The sequence below is a fragment of the Simochromis diagramma genome, unplaced genomic scaffold, assembly GCF_900408965.1.
Source record: "Simochromis diagramma unplaced genomic scaffold, fSimDia1.1 OVJJ01000618.1, whole genome shotgun sequence".
NCBI lineage: Eukaryota > Metazoa > Chordata > Actinopteri > Cichliformes > Cichlidae > Simochromis > Simochromis diagramma.
Genome location: NW_024387423.1, coordinates 9,658,416 through 9,676,654, shown reverse-complemented (window position 1 = coordinate 9,676,654; position 18,239 = coordinate 9,658,416). Strand labels below are relative to the sequence as shown.

The 18,239-nt window shown below is 42.4% G+C and overlaps 1 protein-coding gene across 2 annotated transcripts in view; it reads left to right on the top strand.

Annotated features, from left to right (window-relative positions):
- Nucleotides 1–4,336: 4,336 nt before the first annotated feature.
- The window catches only part of rspo2 (R-spondin 2), a 60,420-nt gene continuing 46,517 nt past the window's right edge, over nt 4,337–18,239 (top strand). Inside the window, exons 1-2 of one of the 2 annotated variants that reach the window (XM_040012677.1) lie at nt 4,337–4,593; nt 5,177–5,463. In XM_040012677.1, coding sequence (XP_039868611.1) covers nt 5,364–5,463 — 100 coding nt within the window. In that variant the 5' untranslated portion in view covers nt 4,337–4,593; nt 5,177–5,363. The other variant, XM_040012679.1, reaches the window with a different exon arrangement.

The window sequence follows — 18,239 nt, the reverse complement described above, 5'->3', positions numbered from 1 at the left end:
TGGCATGGCCATCAAACCAGGTTTTGGAGCTTGTGGCGGTATGGGCAGGGGCCAGGTCCTGCTGGAAGATGAAATCTCCATCTCTGTACAGATCCTCAGCAGAAGGAATTGTGAAGTTTTCTAAAACATCCTGGTAGACTGCTGCAGTGACCTTGGATTTAAAAAAAAAAAGAGTTTACCAACACCTGCACCGGACTTTGCACCCTAAATCATGACTGACTGGATATTTCACACTGGACCTCAAGCAGCTTGGGTTCTGTTCCTCACCCGTCTTCCTCCAAACCCTTGGACCTTGATTCCCAAATGAAAGGCACACTGTACTTTCATTGGAAAAGAGGACCTTGGACCACTGGCCAACAGTCCAGTCCTCCTCCTCCTTGGCCCAGTTGAGTCGCTTCTGACGTTGGCTCAGGCTCAGAAGTGGTTTGACCCGAGGAACCGGACAGTTATAGCCCATATCCTGGATGCATCTGAATGTGGTGGTTTTTGAAGCTGGATCTCTGCCATATTCTTGAATCTTCTGTTTGATAATCTGCCGAAGGCCACTGTCATCTCTTCTGCTGGTGCATCTTCTGCCACATTTTGCTTTTCCACTAGACTTTCCATTGATATGCTCAGACACAGCACTCTGTGAACAGCCAGCCTCCTTAGCTATGAACTTTTGTAGCTCACCCATCCTATGGAGGGTATCAGTGATGCTCTTCTGGCCAGTTGTCAAGTCTGCAGTCTTCACTATATTGAACCTAACTGAGACAATTGAAATAAAGTGAAGCAATTTAATGACACCTGGGAAAACCTGTGCAGGTGCTTTTAGTTTAGTAGATGAGTTTGTGTGTGACACTGTTAAAACGTTCATGCCCTGTAAAATTTGGAATGATATCTTCACGGTATTCCTGTTTTTGTGGGTTTTATGAGCTGGAAGCCCAAATTATGTACCAGTAAAAAAAACTACGCACTTGAAATCATTTAAGTTGTGGGCCATGAATCTATAATCTATGAAAATTTAACGTTTTGAATGGAATTATGGAAATAAACTTTTCCATGATATTCTAATTTTTTGGAAAGGGTCTGCATGTGTGTGTGTATATAGGTAGGTGTGTGTGTGTGTGTGTGTGTGTATTAATGTATGTGTACGTGCAGACAAACAAGTAATGATCTCATGAACCACCTTTAGCAGGAATAACTTGAACTAATTATTTTTGTCTGACTTTATCGCTCTCTCATATCATGGTGGAGGAATTTTGGCCCACTCTTCTTTCCAGTGTTGCTTTAGTTCATTGAGGTCGGTGGGTATTTGTTTATACAGAGCCACAGGCTCACCCCACAGGATTTCGTTGAGGTTGACATCTGGACTTTGACTGGACCATTGCAACACCTTGATTTTTTTTTTTTTTCCCTCTTGCAGTCGTTCTGTTGTAGATTTTCTCCTGTGCTCGGGATTATTGTCTACTTCACGACACTATTTAGTATCATTGATTCAATGACTGCAAGCTGTCCAGGTCCTGTGGCTGCAAAACAAGCCCAAATCATCACCCCTCCACCACTGTGCTTGACAGTTGGTATGAGGTATATGTGCTAATATGCTGGAGGGGTTGTTTAGTTTTTTTAGTATCTTCCAAACACATGCAAATCTGAAAATCTAAGTCATGCTGCCATGTTCTTTTTACAAAGAAGAGGTTTTCCCTGCAACCCTTGCAAACAAGCCATACTTGTTCAGTCTTTTTCCCATTGTAGTGTCATGAATTGTAAGATTTAACATGTTTCTCTGAGCACTGCACAGTCTCACCTTTGGGTGAAGTTACTGTGAAGATTGTGGCATTGTATTAACACAACGGAATGGACCAGACCGGCAAACTGCCAAAACAACGTCTTTTATAACTGATGATCAGTTAATTAGGTGCAGCTGATTAGTTGCACCTGGCTACTACTAACCCTCACATTTCCTATGGAAACAGTAGGGATGCACTTAATTTTTAACAGGACTGTTGATAATCAACAGCTGATGCCAGGGGGATTTTCAAAAAAGGATTTTTGGTCCGTTTCCATTTTATTAAAGGGAAATGTAATGTCTTCATTGCAGAAAAAACCCCACTTTTGAAGCATTTCAGCCCTTCATTATTGTTTTTGAATGAGCTTGGGTTTATTCATTTAAAAAAAGGAACTGGAATTCGAAACACCACAGAAATGGACACAAAAGATTAATGACAAACCCATCCGTCCCTAGATAAAACACATGCAAAACAAGTCTGATCAGACGTGGGCACATTGTCATACATAGGATCATGTTATACAACGCAGTCTCCCTTAGAGGTCAGGTTTATTAGCTGTTCCAAAACTTCATGTGATCTTCACCAGCAGGTGAACTGTAGTTGTTTACATTATTTCACGTTTTCAGTTAAATCTAATGGAAGAGCTCCTAAAGTGAACCCTGAGGGGAGACGGTTTTGTTTTCTAGATTTATGGTGATTCTAAAACTGTGTTTGCACAAGTGGACTGTAATGTTTCAGCTCTGTTTGTGAATGTCATGTTGGATTATTTTGGGATATTGAAGTTTCCCTCTTTCCATTTGGAGCCACAAACATGGAAAGTTGCTAAAAACAGATTGAACTTTCTCAGTTTGCCTCACTCTCATCCTGCCCTGGACATTTTGGATATTCCGATTTGTAGATGACCACTGTGGAGTGGCTTTTTTTTTTCCTTTTCTAACTAAATAAACTGTGACAAAAAACCCACGATGGAGACCATCTAGCCTGGATCTCTGATTAGCAGAGTGAACAGCAGCTCCCCTCATTGCTGTTATGGCACTGAGGGCTCTGAGCCAGACCATCCAAATGCTGACGTCACCCCCCCTCATCCCCACTTCTGTGCACTGCAAGGAGCGGGAGGGGAGGGATGGAGAGAATAAAGTGATTGGTTTACCGACCCCCTTCTCCATGACACATCATGAAAATAAAAGTGCCGGAGGCCTAAATTATCACATTCACCTTAACCGTGCACTCTTAGATGTTGTTTTAGAGACAAATCCAAACCAGCAACTCTGCCTGTGGCTAACAGGCCTCCTGACCACAATGTCTGGATAAATAAATAAACAAAGTGAGGACAAAGGTCACCATAAGTTTCAGGATTTTTTTTTTTAAACATAGGGTTTCCCTCACTCACATTTTTTCGGTTCTAGTGACCAAATCATGCCTTGTACCACCGGGTTTTTGAGTAGTAATGTGTTTTTTTTTTTTTTTTTTTTTTTTTTAACTACCTGGCTCCTCTGCTGGTTGAAGTGTAAGAAATATAATATATCTGCTCTGTTTTGTTTTTTCCTTTTTCTTGACCTCCCACTTGTAGGATCACCGACGTGGACAACGGAGCTGCTCTCACATGAAAATAATTTCCTGAAATAAATAAAAGATTAAGTGCCACACCTAGTGGCTGAAGGGGGTAGAGCATTTACAACTTGGATTCCACTGGGTCAGAAAACATCAGGAGAAATGGTATTCTGCACACGGCCACGTTTATGTGTGTGGCTGTTTTACCTGAAGCCCTCCGTCACCAACTTTAATACGTTCATTGCCCTTTGTAATCACTCATCTGCAGGTCAGCCGGCAGTCTGAATGTCAGGAGGAGGGGGGAGGTAGTGGACGAGCTCCAGCTTTTCCCCACGAGGTGAGACGCTCCTGACTGAAGGAGAAGGCTCACCGACTTGGATATGTCCTTTCTTTGGGGTCACGTGGGTCACCCTGGAAGGCCCGGCATGAGGGGAAAAGCGGAAAAACTCCCAGAAACGATTGAATGATTGATCCAAGTTCCACAATTACAGCCTCTCCGACGATTAGCATTAATTTCAGAGAGGGGGTGGGGGTTGGAGTAAAATAGGCGTGACCATATGGTTGACTTTACCCATGCTATTACCATAAATTATGCAGATAATTTTTCTTTTTCGTGGGGTGAACCTCTAATTATTAAATAGGGCCATCGTCAGTGGAATAAAGCTCAACCGAGATAGACTGGCTGTGCAGCAATTACATCTCCAGTTGAGAGGAGTCAAAAACTGATTTGAAACTTCTGTCGAAGGGCAAAGGGGCGTGTTTGGGTGATAATTTGTGTCCTAAATAATCTTGTCGTTTGGCAGAAAAAAGTCCATTGTATACGGACTGCAATCCCATTATCCAGAAACGAATACATCAACTTTTTTCTTTTCTTCTTGAATGACGATCCAGCTTTTTTCTTAATGCTCACTAGGACCCAGAGGCAGCCTCGGATCGGCCAGTGTGGCCGAGTTTGCGCTAGGGGGCCAGGGGAGGGAGGGGAGGGGAGAGGAGGGAGGGTGGGGGGAATACAAGAAATGTCATCTCGAACATCTGAAATAAGGAGCAACACACAACGCGAAGAGTCTCCACACGTGACAGCCACACGGCGCTTATATCTGGCAAAAGGCAGCAGCGAGCATCAGGACCGATCGGGAGTTCCAAGTCACCGCTCAGTCTGAGCAGAGCGCAAAACGCAGACTCACTTCACCGGCTCTCGTTTTACGCTCTCAAACAAGCAACACATGTGTTTCTGCTGGAAGCCAAGTGGACGAGCCTGAGAGAGGAAACGCAGGTAAACGGAATCTAAGCACCCCAATTTTTCCCCTTTCTTTACAGAGAGGAGGAAAGGACCCCCTCCTCCTCTTTCTCCTCCACCACCTCCCCTTCTTTACCGCTACCACCTTTTTCCTCCTCCTCGGACCTCTGTTCTCTTCTGGAGACACAAGTTTCTCTCTCTCTCTCTCACTCACACACACACACACGGAGGGATGCTGCACGTTCCCCATTCGCACTTGCACTCAGAGGTGGGAAGCTGAAAGTGGAACCGGAGCGGAATTGCACTTAATCTTGTGAAAGGTACACAACATCACGTTACTCACGGAGCGTTATTATTATTTATTATTATTTTTTATTTTTTGGCGACCACTACGCACAGTTGCCTTTATTTTTATTTTTATTTTTAAAGAGGGGTGCCCTTTGAGCTTTACATTTGCGATTGTTCCGACACATTAACACACAGAAGCTTCTCTGGTTTTTTGTTTTTGGGGGGGGCTTCAGTGCACCCCTTTATCATCCCCACGCATCAGTGTTTAGGGAAGGTGTTGATTTCGTTACACTGTTATCACAGTAACCTCCTTTGTCATTCTCCCCCTCAGCGCACGGACACTTTTACTCAGTGAGGATCAGCGCGCTCCATAAAATGATCCCAGTCGGCGACTTGATACGATGTCACATCTCGTCTTATGTTTGACACATCCGATGACCAGCTAAAGAAACGTGGAGGAGGACGTTTCACAGATTTCGAGATTTTAACTGGAGTCAGAGCTACACACCGCCGTCCAGATGCAGTTTCGACTCTTCTCATTTGCCCTGATCATATTGAACTGTATGGAGTACAGCAACTGTCAGGCGCCGTCGCACCGCTGGAGGAGAAACAAAAGAGGTAACTAGAAGGTTAAAACCTTCCATTATTACAGCAGCATCACTTTTAAGGGTTCGCAAAGAGTTTGTGTGTGTCCGGGGAGGTAACTATCCTAAACAAGGTTGTTCACACACTCTGTAAAAAGTCCTCTTCGCTCCTACTTGTAGCCCCTGTTTTGTGCGCACTAAACGCGGGCGGAAAGTTGTTGGGTTTTGTTGTTGTTGTTGTTTTTCTTTTAGAAAATGAAATTAAATCTGAATTTTGTTTTCAACGCACGTAACTTAGTGCCGTCGATCCAACCCAGAACATTCCAGAAATCCATGCAAAAAGGAGAAAAAACGAATAGTTGTTTGAGCTACAGCTCATTCTTACAGCATCTCATGTAACCTACTGACCTCTCTAATATAAGATTTTCCACATTATTTAATGATTTCAGAGCCGGTAACTGGTGCGTAAAATGTGCGCAAAATTGGCCACGCGCATCCAAAATGACAAAGAGCGAACTGGATTAGCGTTAATTCAGGCTATCTGTGGATGTTCTGGTACCAGAAAAGGTGCAGTGTGTTGGAGGCACGTAAAGCGCTACATAAATAAATAGCGCTTTGGGTCTGTAGCGAGCAGGAGGTGACTTATTCAGTGGACAGATACGGAATCCCCGTCCTCACACTTATGGATGCCACATCTCAACTCCACCCTCCCTCCCACCTACCACCTCTTAAGCTGGTTTTAATTGATCTCATAACCACTTTGAACAGTTGGTAGGAAACGCGCATAACAATCACCCAGCAGAGGCGCAGGAGCTGTGAGGAGGGGTCGGGGGCAGGAGGGGGGAGCAGCACCTTTGTAAATACCACTCTCTACTCTGTATGAATGAGGAGCCAGCCGGATTAGGAAAGTGGCCCCTGCGGAGCCCTCAGACCTGTGACATAACACATTGCCGAGATCCTTTTTAGGGTGACCGTGAGAGGAAATGTGGTCCAGTTTGCGCATGGCGCTAACAACCCGCGTCTAAAGGTAGGACACTTGAAAAACTCATTTAAAGTCAAAGGGGGGTGGTGGTGGTGGGGTGGGTTCATGTAAATTGTAAGGCAATCACATATTTAATCATATGCGCTGCGTGCCAGGGGGAACCTCCACACTCTGCAAGCCCTCCACTGCCCATCTGCAAATAATCAGGCAATCACTGCGGGGTACTGGCACACACACGTTTTTCAGCCCCTCTCTTTCTCTCTGCATCTCTCTCTCTCATTGCACCGTGCAACTTTTAGATAGCACACAAGATATGGAGTGCCATTTACGTGGTAAGAGCAGTGTTTCGCCCTTAAGAGCGCCTGTAATCTGCAGGGTGGGATGGTCAAGCAGCAAATCCAGCGGTGCACATTTGTCTTTAGGTGCCTCTTTATCTGTGCTGCTGTCTGTTTGTGTGTGAGGGAGAGTTCGGAGAGAGAAAGAAGGAAGAGGTCTGGGGGGTGGCCTAACCAGCGGGGACGAGATCAAAAGGTTAACTTACACATTTGACCTCAAGAACAGCTTCAGGCTGAGGACGATAAGCTACACACTGTTACCGCTCACTCTCAGAGCGGATGTTACACTTGTCATGCTAACCCCGTGCAAATATGCACAGGTTTGGCCTTTATTGTAATGTTTAAAGTATACGTGTGTGTTTGTGTGTGCGTCTGTATTGAGGGGGTGGATATACAGCACTTTGGGCCAAAACTGCCATCCTAGCAAGCAGTGGGCAGTCAGCCAAGTCTTCAGTATTTGTTTCCTTCCTTTATTTATCACGGTTATATTGAAAGAAGCATGTGTAAGAGATCATTGTCCAATAGGCCTAGAAATGCTTGAATATTTTTCTAGCCCTCAAGGTTCCTGTGACAGTTTTATATACAGCCTGTCTGGCATGCACGGGGAAGCTATCCAAAGCTTTCAGGAGTGTTGAGACCCAGGCACGTTTAAAACTCAGTTTGGCCGTTCTCGGCTCCCCCAGGCGAAACCGCTGTAACGTGGAATGAAAGACATCCTGCGTAATTTACCAAACACTGATGAGTATAAACAAAAGAAAAGAGAGTTTTTTTGCCACTGATATGCTATGGCGCACGTAGCCGCATAACTGAGCGAGGTGTAAGGAATGGAGATGCCATCATAATGAGGGGAATGGGGGCGGGCGGGTTTGTCAAGGAGTAGCGGTGCCGTTGCATGTGACCCCCGGCGCGCGGTCAAGATTGGGATCTTTGTGTGGTTTTCTGGGCTGGTCTGGTGTTGCTCACACACCTCATGGCATGAACCAGCCTCTTGTTTTGACTGTGGCAATTGTGCATATACACTTAAAAAAAAAAAGAAAGAAGAAGTAAAACAGATGACAGAATATATTAAATTTACACCTCCTTACCCCCTATCGTGCCCACTAGAAATAGGAAAATGATGCCAATGAGCCCTGCTATGATATCATAGCTAGACACAAGGGTATTACTTTTCATTTTTATTCTCTGGCTAATGATGCCACCTGCTGACTCCATAAAATCAGGCTCGAGTAGGAGCGCTGCCTGAAGGAACAGGGATACACAGTGGGGCCCTAAGCCGTTTTAACTGGTAATGAATAGGTAATGGCAGTCGAAAGTGGTGAAAAGTTGCCATGTGATACTGTTAACCCTTTGTGCATCAAGCCAGAAATCCCAAATTTGAATTCCCTGCAGGTCATAGCATGTTTCAGATCAGATTCAGCTGTGGAATCTGTTACTCAACTGTGTTAACTGTGTTCCCAGATGCTTGTTTTTTTGTGTGTTTTCTGTTGAAGGACCAAAGTGATTAGATTAAACCAATGCAGAGTTGGAGGGGGCGAGGCTAGAGATGCATGACACTTGCAGCATGGATGTGTTTGTGTGTGTGGGCGGGGGAATATGGTTTTAGTGCTAAAAATCACAAGATGTTACTGAAAATGAGTGAAAACGTGATACTCTCAGGTAGTGGACTCTTCTTAACTGATTCTATGGTTTACTTTGATAATACAGCAAAAGTTTGGTGGATTTTCTTTTTAGATGCAGCTAAGCTACTTGCACATAGTGCTCTCTCTTTCTGAGCCCTGCACATCAGCCTGTGGACCTGTGTGTGCTGAAAGCTTGCACAAAGTCCCAGGTTTGTGGGTGTAAGTGTTAATGTTGGAACACAGCACTTCAGCGCAATATAATCTGTTGATTAAGTGTTTAAGGGGAATGACAGGGAACGCTCCAAGAAGCTGCTTTTAAACCAACCCTCGCTAGTCTGGAAAAAAAGTGTGTGTGGAGGGAAAAAGCCCTGCAGATGGCACGTCTGTTAACAAGACCTTCTCACATGATGCCACTCTACTCCAGGTGATGTTAGCACTGCAGCCTCACTCGTCTGTTTTTTTTTTTTTTTCTTTCTTATTCCATAGCTAACACTTGAAAGTGTGTTTGTTTTATTCGTGTGAAGCACGGGATTGGTCTCCGGAAAATGCTGAAAAGCCATCGGATCTGATCTCAGCAGAGATCCGTCCTTCTCACTCACCATCCTTGGAGGTTGTGCTGAGGAGAGAGAGGAGGGGGCTTTTTAGGGGATGAGGAAGGCATATTTAAGCAGATCAGCTGGAAGCGGCTGAATGTGAACAGCATCACCTGAGAGGGATTACAGCGGGCTGAGTCTTGACCTGAGCTCGAGCTCCAGCGTCAAGGAACAGAGCTCTGTCTTTTTTCTCCCAGGCCCTGTCAGCTAAGCTTCGAGAAGTGTAAATCTTTGTGTGTGTGTGTGTGTGTGTGTTTGTGTGTGTCTGAGAGAGAGAGAGTGAGCAAGAGAGGAAGAGTACTGGCAGATACATGGACACCCTGCAGGTGCATGTTACCAATGATCAAGGGTCCACAACACACATCCTCTCCCTTCACCCACCCCAACTTCTTCAACTAATCATGTTCACGGTCTGTCTTGGGGATTATCGTGGCCATTAAGGACAATGATTCACTTATGCACTATATTGATAAATCACATTAGTCTGACCCAGCCTCCGAACTCTGTCGAAAGACTAGCTCCTCGTCTGACCTGCACGTCGATCCCGGCCTGTAGTGCAGCTCCCGCTTCAAGTCCCAGCGGTATCAGGTGAAGCCGGTGAAAGGCTCCTCAGTGCGTTCGTGCCATGCTACACTGCTGAAAAACCCCCAGCAAGAGGAAAAAAACATGCAGTGGCATGAACTTTCTTCTGTAGGGAGACACAGATCTGGATTCTTTATTGGGCTCCACGACAAAGTAGGATGATCCGATCTGCTTTTTCTCCACTGTTTTACCATCTGAAAAATTCAGTAAATCCCAATGAATGAATTGAGTTTGCTGAATAACCTTTTTATTGAATATGAGATGTACTCATATTCGTCTATCAACTTCTTCCATCTCCAGATTCGGGCTCTCTTTCATAAATTCTCTCCCCACCTTTTTTGGCTTTTTTTTTTTTTTGATAGGGAGGCTGGGTTGGAGGGTTAGGAGGGGGATACGCATGGGGATGTTCCTTTCCAACTTTCAACTATTGTCATCTGAGGATCCCATATACTGGCAAAGCTAAATGCCAAACAGATGTTTTCAATTTTAGGCGATGTGTTACCACGCCGTAAAATTTTTTTTCTTTTTTTTTTCGGAAATGTGAAATAAAATAAAGCTATTATATAAAATCTTAGAACACACTCCATGTTTCCTCATGGTGACTGGAATCTCTCAGCAGCAGACAAAAACTACAGTGTCTGTCCAGAGTGTGAAGACTTTTTTTTTTTTTTTTTTTTACACCTTAATACGTTTCCTTATAAAGCTTCTAAATATGAGCAGCCAATTTGGTCCAATTCTCTCAAGTTTATTGGGCCATAAAAGATTCTAATGTTGGGAATCATTTCTAAGTGCCACACATAAAACAACAAAACAAAAAGAGTATTTAAAAAAAAAAAACACATACAAGGTCCTTCCAGGTGGGAGAGCTGCCCAGAGCTGGGGATGGAGCCCCTCGAGCTTACACCAGAATGCATTTCCAGGCTGCTTACCTCTCATGTTACTAATACACACCTCTAAAAGAATCCAGTGAAGAGCTGTTTAGAGGTAATGATGTGAACACAATAGGCATCTATTGTGTTTTTTTTCCTCAATGAATCTAATCATGGGAATTGTTAAAATGAGCCATTTCCCCTTTCACTTTACACAAAACAAAGCTTTAAAATTAGGCTTAAAGCTGGACATTTTAAGAAATGTGTTCATTCACATGAGTTAGATCATGCTTATGCCAGCAGCCAGTTCGCTTAGTTTAGTGTAAGCGCTGAAAACAGTCAGTCTGACTCTGTCCAAAGGCAACAAAACCACCCGCAAAGCTCACTAATTAACACAATGTAATTTAACACACTACAGAAAGTGTAAAAACTACACTTACACTAGTGGGATTTTATATTTTCCCTGTAACATCGGTTTGTGTTAAACTGCAGTAAACTACTGCACTTGGATTCGCTATTTGCAGTTATTCTAGTTTATTACAATTACATATGTATATACAGTATTCTTTAAGGTTTCTACAACAATGTAATTATTATTAAAAAATTGTAAAATGGTGTAAATATTTATGTACTGTTTTATTAGCTGACAGACTGCTGCTGTATGTTCACATAATAGACATAGCAGTGATACCTAATGTTCTCATGACCTCCATGAAAAAAAGGAATAGGTTGAGTGTTGAGCTGTCCTTTCACATTTTAAGAAGTATAAAAACTTGTATAAAACATACATTTCTTTCTTTACATGTTGATTATTTTCCTATTTTCCTTCTTCTAGTTATTACATGACATTAGGCCAGTGGTGCTCAAACTTTTACATCATTCCTCACACGGCAGGAAGAAATACTTTCACGCCCCATCTAAACAAAACAATGACAGAAAAGCCTAGCTGCAGCTTTATTCAGAAGATCAACTCATTCACAATGAATCCTTCAGTAACTTTTGTTTTAAACAAACAACTGTAACTTTTGTCACTAGATTGCTTCATTCGTCTGCACCACTTCTTCAAAAAAGCAACTAGTTAAACAGAATGTCAACATTCCCAAACATGGCAAATTTCTTTGTTCCGCAGTAAAAGTGATTCCGATGTTAAACATGACTTTTCTGCCAGGTAACTTGCGCCCCACCTGCCAGAACTGTGGGTCCCACCAGCTGGGCGCGACACACACTTTGAGAACCATTGAATTAGGCTAGCTTCAGGCTAGCTTTAAGCTAGCTTGAGTCTGATGATAAGTTTTATGTTTTATCACTCCAATATGTGAAATGGTCAGGATTAGGGTGCCTTTAGTCAACACTACACAGCATAAAATGACAACCAGAAAGCAAAAAATGTGTTTTCACAACACATAACATGTAATTTTCCTTAAGATATTTTATGAATATTCCATTTCTTTATAGCCGGCTGGCTCTAAATGTTTAGAGGATCATTTAGGGCCCAAGAGCCTTTGGAAGGAAGATTAATGTATAGTGTTTCTAGAAAAAGCCACACTCGGTATGTGCTCTTGTTTACCATATTGATATGATCCTTTGTGTGCGTGTTGACTAGTACCTACTTTGCATCGATCTGCAAAGCCCGGAAATCTGAAACTCAAGGAGGCCCCTTGAGAAAATACACCAGCATGTACAGAAACAAACACACACACACTGACTCGAGTTTGGTGCTAAGGTCTGCTTCAATGCCTGTTAGAATGGCTCTAACAAGAAGGAGGCATGGGGCTCTCTGATTGCTACCCCCGTGCCCACCCCTTAACACTCGACAGATGGACAAGACTCCTTTTTTTTTTCTCCCCCCCCTCCCTTCTTTTATGGGACCTCTAATTATGCTTACATGCCACATCAAAATAAAGCTCAGCATGTAATGCCTTTGGTATGGAGAGGAAGTGAGCTGGTCAGATGCAATAAAGCGTCTCTCTGCGGCGCGTCTGTAATTTGGTGGCCTGAGTATGGACACGGAGAGGTAAAGGTAGGGAAGTCCCCACTGTCGCCTGCTGAGTGCGTGGTGCGGTACAACCATCTATGGAGTGGCACTGAGGTGCTTTATTGAAGAACGCTCAACAAAATCCGCTTTTCTTGCTATCTTGGTTTGCCAGTATCATTGTATACTGTGTGAAAGACAAAACCAACGCACTTTCAATTACATGTAACCGTGACAAGATATTTTACCCCCACCCTTGATGCATCGTTGGCGGGGACTGTAAGCACCCTCTGTTATGGCTTTGTTATGGTTTTGGCTGAGGTTGAGGTTAATGTTGGTAATTGGGCACCCTCAGACTAAATAAGGACTTGCCTGTGGAATTAGGCTTGGACTAGTTGAGACAAGAGCTTTGAATGATACAACGTGTCATGCTTAGACCGGATTTTTTTATTTATTTTTTGGTTTTGTTTTCCTGGCCATGGAGCTGTGTTGAGGCTGGCCTGTGCTTCTGTCATCTAACTCTCAAGCCTCATGGTGTGAGGAGAGGAAGGCCTCATAGCTGCCTGTGGAGTGCAGAAGCACCCGGTGTGTTTTTAATCAGGAACAGGGCTGGGAGTCATTACTGGGCCTTGATGCTTAGCTCATTGTCTCTTTGACTCCCTCTGTGGAGAGAAAGGAAGGCAGAGGACGAGGCGGAGGAAACAGACCGACAGCAACGTAGCCTGCGTGTCGGATTTAAAAAGGTCTTAGAGGGTCATACCCTGTAGACTTATGAGGTCGGGGTAGAAGGAGCAAAAAGGAGTGATGGGAACAGAGAGTGCACGATAGAGGAAGGATTGGATAAGATCTGGTCTGTCTCTTATCAGAGCAAAGCAACAAGATTGTAGGTCAATCTTGTAATGGAAGCTATAGTAACAGCAACATTAGCCTCAAGGCAGTGAAGTGTACTTCTTCTCCTGTCAGATTTATTCAGTCTCACACCCCAATACTTGTCACTCAGCTTGATGAGCTGTGCGATTATATCCGAGATAACAGAGCACCTCTGTGTGTCTTTAAACTCCTCGCTAAACGGCTAGCATCCTAGCTGTCAAACTATAAGTATGTACGCTCAGTATCTGAGCTCATTCCCAACCTTGAGCTTGGAAAAACAAAACATCTGTGTTGGCTTTTTTTAAGTTTTCGCTCAATGAGTTTCTTTGGTGCCGCAGGTGTGACTCTCCATGGGGAGCTGGTTATTTGTTGGAAAAAGGATGTGTTTTCGACATAAAATCCCCCCGAGCCTTCCCAAATAACAGTGTTTTATTTTTATATGTGCTTATTTTATCAGAATTGACAGGTTTGGAACATGCAGCATGTGATACTAGCAATGAATGGGCTCTTTATAGTTGGGATCTGTAGTTGGCTTCTTCCTGTGAATTTCACAATAAAAGTCACCAACACGTGCACTGTGTGACTGATGTACATAAAATTGCTACACTCTCATTTAACATTTTAGGATTAAAATTTATATTTTATTTGACTAGTTATGAAAAATATTTTTTCTGAATAAATTTGATCCTTATTTGTATTAAGAATGTCAAATTACATAGAAAATTCTGCTTATACACTGTTTTGGTGAAAAGAAAAAAAAGAAGAAAAATAAGAAAACAAAATAAAAAAAAGAAACTTTCATTAACTATAAAAATGAATGAAATTGGTTTAATCAATAATTAAACTTTATTTGTTTATTTATTTATTTATTAAGTGTTTTACTGTAAAAGTAACCCTAGACATTGGTTTGGTTAAATGAAACTTAAACTTAAACAAACTTTTATTCCATCTAAAGGCCACAAGATGGCAATAGCTGTGGTTGCAAAACGACTTCCAGTCACAATTAAGTTTAATTAAGTTTTCTCTCTTTACCTCTGCAAACACTTTCCTGGTGGGTTTATGGGCTCAGTCACTCATTTTGGGACGTATTGAATAGAAAACTGTCTCATTTGCAAATCTTTGTCATACTTTGTTTAAAAAAAGAAGGATTATCCATGCTCATTGGCTGCCAACTCATTATTGACAACTCACATGCCAAAGAGTAGTTTCACAGTCAGGTGTGCACCTCCTCAACACATCTGATTTTTATTTCTTTAAACCAAGATGATGACAGTGAAAATGCTAATCTTGAGGCTTTAAAACAAGACTTCAGAAACCAGTGGATGATATCCATCCTTTAAACTGTCTATGAATGACGCCCAAAGACAAAGAAAGTTACACTAAATATTACACTAATGTAATAGTGTGATGTCATGTAACGACAGTATTTTTTAGCTGTTTTCTCTTGAAGCAGATATAAATAATTATGTTAGCCTTGTAGCTTCATTCACTCATTTTCACTGACTATCCTTCGAGCACGAGTAGTTGCCGCTTTTCACGAAACACCAGTACTAGCAATCAATACACACAATACACACTTTAACCCAGTGTGAGAAAGAAAACAAATTAATTTTAAACTGAAGCAGTAATAGGAAGCATGTGCATTTTCCCACGCGAGCAGAACAAATCTGGTTTAAGGTGTGATTGAACAATCGAAGTACCAGAACTAACTTTTGCTATCTAGACTTTCCAGCTGTCTGGTTAAATCATTAGTGATCAGTTTGAGATTTGTTTTTGACCGTGTGACAAATACCAGAGTAGCAAGTTCTTTTTACTGTGCTGGGGTCTCTGCAAACTTCTACAGAATATATGCAACACTTAAGCTGCTAATGTCAGTCCTTGTAAATTTTTTAAGCCAGGCAGATTTTACACACTAAGTTTCTAGTTGTTTACTTCTTCGCTTTGCTTAAAAATAGGGATTGTTTCATCAAATACCAATTCAGTCCATTGTTAGTCTAAAAGATATTGCTTAAAGCAGCTTCATTGTAAGCACTGCAGCAGTAAGGTTTATTTCTGACAGTCTAAGTGGGCTACACTTGGACCGGATGTCCTCCTGTGATTGGCCTAGATATTGCTTACAAATATTAGGAAAAACCTGGCTGAATGACTGACAAATTAACAAACGAAGATGCATCCATGTGGGACTCACAGAACAGGTTGATGCTTTAAATGACTAGAGCAAATTGTGAAGTCTCTGAGATTTTGAAGCAGTTTGTTGGAGCGCGCTCTCGATTATCCCTGAACTAATATGAGAACGACAAGTTAGGTGTAGTTTCCTCCCCTCTCAGTCAAATCTACACTTTGGGTAACGCTGTCGTCACTGAATGAGATGCAGTCCCATTTGTTTCACAGAATGGGCACAGCTGTGTTCACTGTAATACCGTTCATTTTGTTGTATTGTATGCAGTGTTGTATTTTGTGGTGGGGGACATTTTTGTCGCTGTTTGTCTTGTTGTTGTTTTTTCCTCTGGCTGCATGCCACATGGGCTTTGGACACAAATGCACACGCACACACATGAGTGAAAGTCTAATTGTGGGAGAAAATTTTTAAGCTGTTATGATTTTAATGCAGCGCATTTTTATGTTGCGCCTTGTCAAACAGCACATCAATTGTGGTGACTGCCTTTGACTTTTCTTTCTCCATTAGGGTTTCTCACTAATCTTGTTTTAGGATGCAGACAATGAAACATGACTGTGGTAGAGACAAATGCTAGACAGAGAAGTATAAGCTTCAAAAGAACAAAAAAAAAAAAAAAAGAAAGAGGTCCATTAACATTTGTCAAATTCCTTCACCCTCCCCCCACCCCCTTCTAGTTATGCACTTGTGTTACATCTTGGCTGACTTCTCCTTAACTGGATATTATTTGATTTGGAGTAGTGCCAGGGCTCAGGAGCATGCGGCCTTAGCTGTGTAAACAGCTGTCACCAGCAGGAGTCATAACTAATAGGTATCTGTGGACAAGGGTCATGTGTAGTTTATATGTTTACCAGCTAATGGCTTCAGAGATGGTACCGCCTTGGTGCGGTAATGAACACTAGTGAAGTGTAATGGACAGCATGGGGCTGCTTAGCATCAGCAATGACGATGAGTGCACACATTTGTATTGAAAGGGTGAAAGCCTTAGTGAAATATAATAAGAAAAATAAATGATCTAACCTCAACATTTACTAGTTATATGTGACAAAGAAGATACTGAATCTTTATTGAGTTGATTTGCTCATAGCTGTAGCAGCAAACGCAGCGGCGTGCAGGTAAAAGGCAGGCACAGCCATTCAATCCATTCATCTGTCTCCATTGCATGTAATGATAGACTCGACAACCCTCCTACCACCCAGAGGGTTTTGGATGCGAGTATCGGCTTCTTAAATCTTATTGAAACATCTAACACATACCTTGGAAGCCTGTGTTCTTTTTTTTTGTTTGTTTTGGGTGCAGTAGTCAAATACTGAAGAGCACGTGCAGTATTCGGGCTGAAAGAAAATTCAGCTACAGCAAAATGCCCCCCTCCTTCATGCGTTATGAAAGCATTTATTCCAAGGTTCTCTCAAAAGGCAATATAAGAAAAGAAACATGTCCTCCCGCGGGCTGAGTCCTGGCCTCTCAGAGCCAACACAAGCCGGTTTCTGTTAAGAAATCTGGGCAGTGCCAACCATTCAGGTGCTGGTTTGTGGTGGTGCGAAAACACGAGGCCAGATGTGACCCAGGCACCTGCTACAGGAGCAGGCAGCTCTACGCAAAACTGTACATCGCAGACTTGAGAAGTACCTCAGATGAACTTCTCTTTAAAGATTCTTTGTGTATGTGTGCACTTTCTGGTAATTAAGTTAAAGAGAACTTAACAAAATAATGGCAGCTTTAGTGAAAGAAATATAAGTCTCAGCCTTCTAATGACCTGTGCTGTGACCATTTCTCTCGTCGAAAAGCTGGCAGCAGGCAGTTAAGTGAGAAAACAAACAAGGTTGCGGTATTTTCCCGTGAAAAAGTCGATATTGGATCCAGTCCAGTTTTTTTTTTTTTTTTGACAGAGAGAAAAGTGTGGCTTTGATGTTTAGGAGTTTTGGGTTTTTTTTCAGTGTCAGGCACCACAACTGAAAGCGAGACCAGGTCTTTGCCATTTGTCCCCTGTGGTGCTCTCCACTTTTGACCCCGGTAAGCACTTCAGATCTCCCTTTTGGCCTCAGCGGGTGAAGTGGGAGTGTGAAGTAGTATCTTGTTAAGCACTTAATAAGAAAGAATTTTTCAACAGCTGTTCATGTTCTTTTCGTTTTTTTTCTCTTTTTTTTTAATGATAAATGACTTGATTTAAACACATTCTGTGAAAATGAAGATTCCATCAGGTGGCAGCTCTTTGCTCCTGCTCCCGTCTCCCAAAATTTGGCTACCCCTAAGAAAATAAATATTGAAACTCTGTGAGGCGAACAGAAAATGTCAAAGCTTTTAGTAACTGGCTGATTTATGCGAGTCCTCACAATTGGCAGTCTTTTCCTGGATCTAACATTCAGTGTGTTTTCTTAACGTCCAAAACCAGTGAAAAGAAACCAGTATGTTTCTTTTCACTGTTCCTTTAAACTTTCATTCTTTTTCATTTAAGATAAAAAATACTGTATTTTTTTTTTTTTAAAGTTCCTTAGCAGAATAATTGTATATAAAACATGATTAAGTTACACAATACAGTGGAACCCCAACTTACGGATACCCCATTGAACGAAATAATTCAAGTTACGAAGGCACTGAACGGCAATATTTCTGCCCGTGTTACAGCAAAATGTCCGTGTTACGAAATCCGCTGGCTCTGATTGGCCGAGCACAGAATGCCCAGAATGCCTTCGGAATGATGTGACAACCCCTTGGCTTTCGTAATTGCGCTTCGCTGTTCCACTTGAACGACATAATGTTATTCTAGTTAGCAATTAGCCTATAGCCTGTCGTTCAGCATCGCCTCACTCAA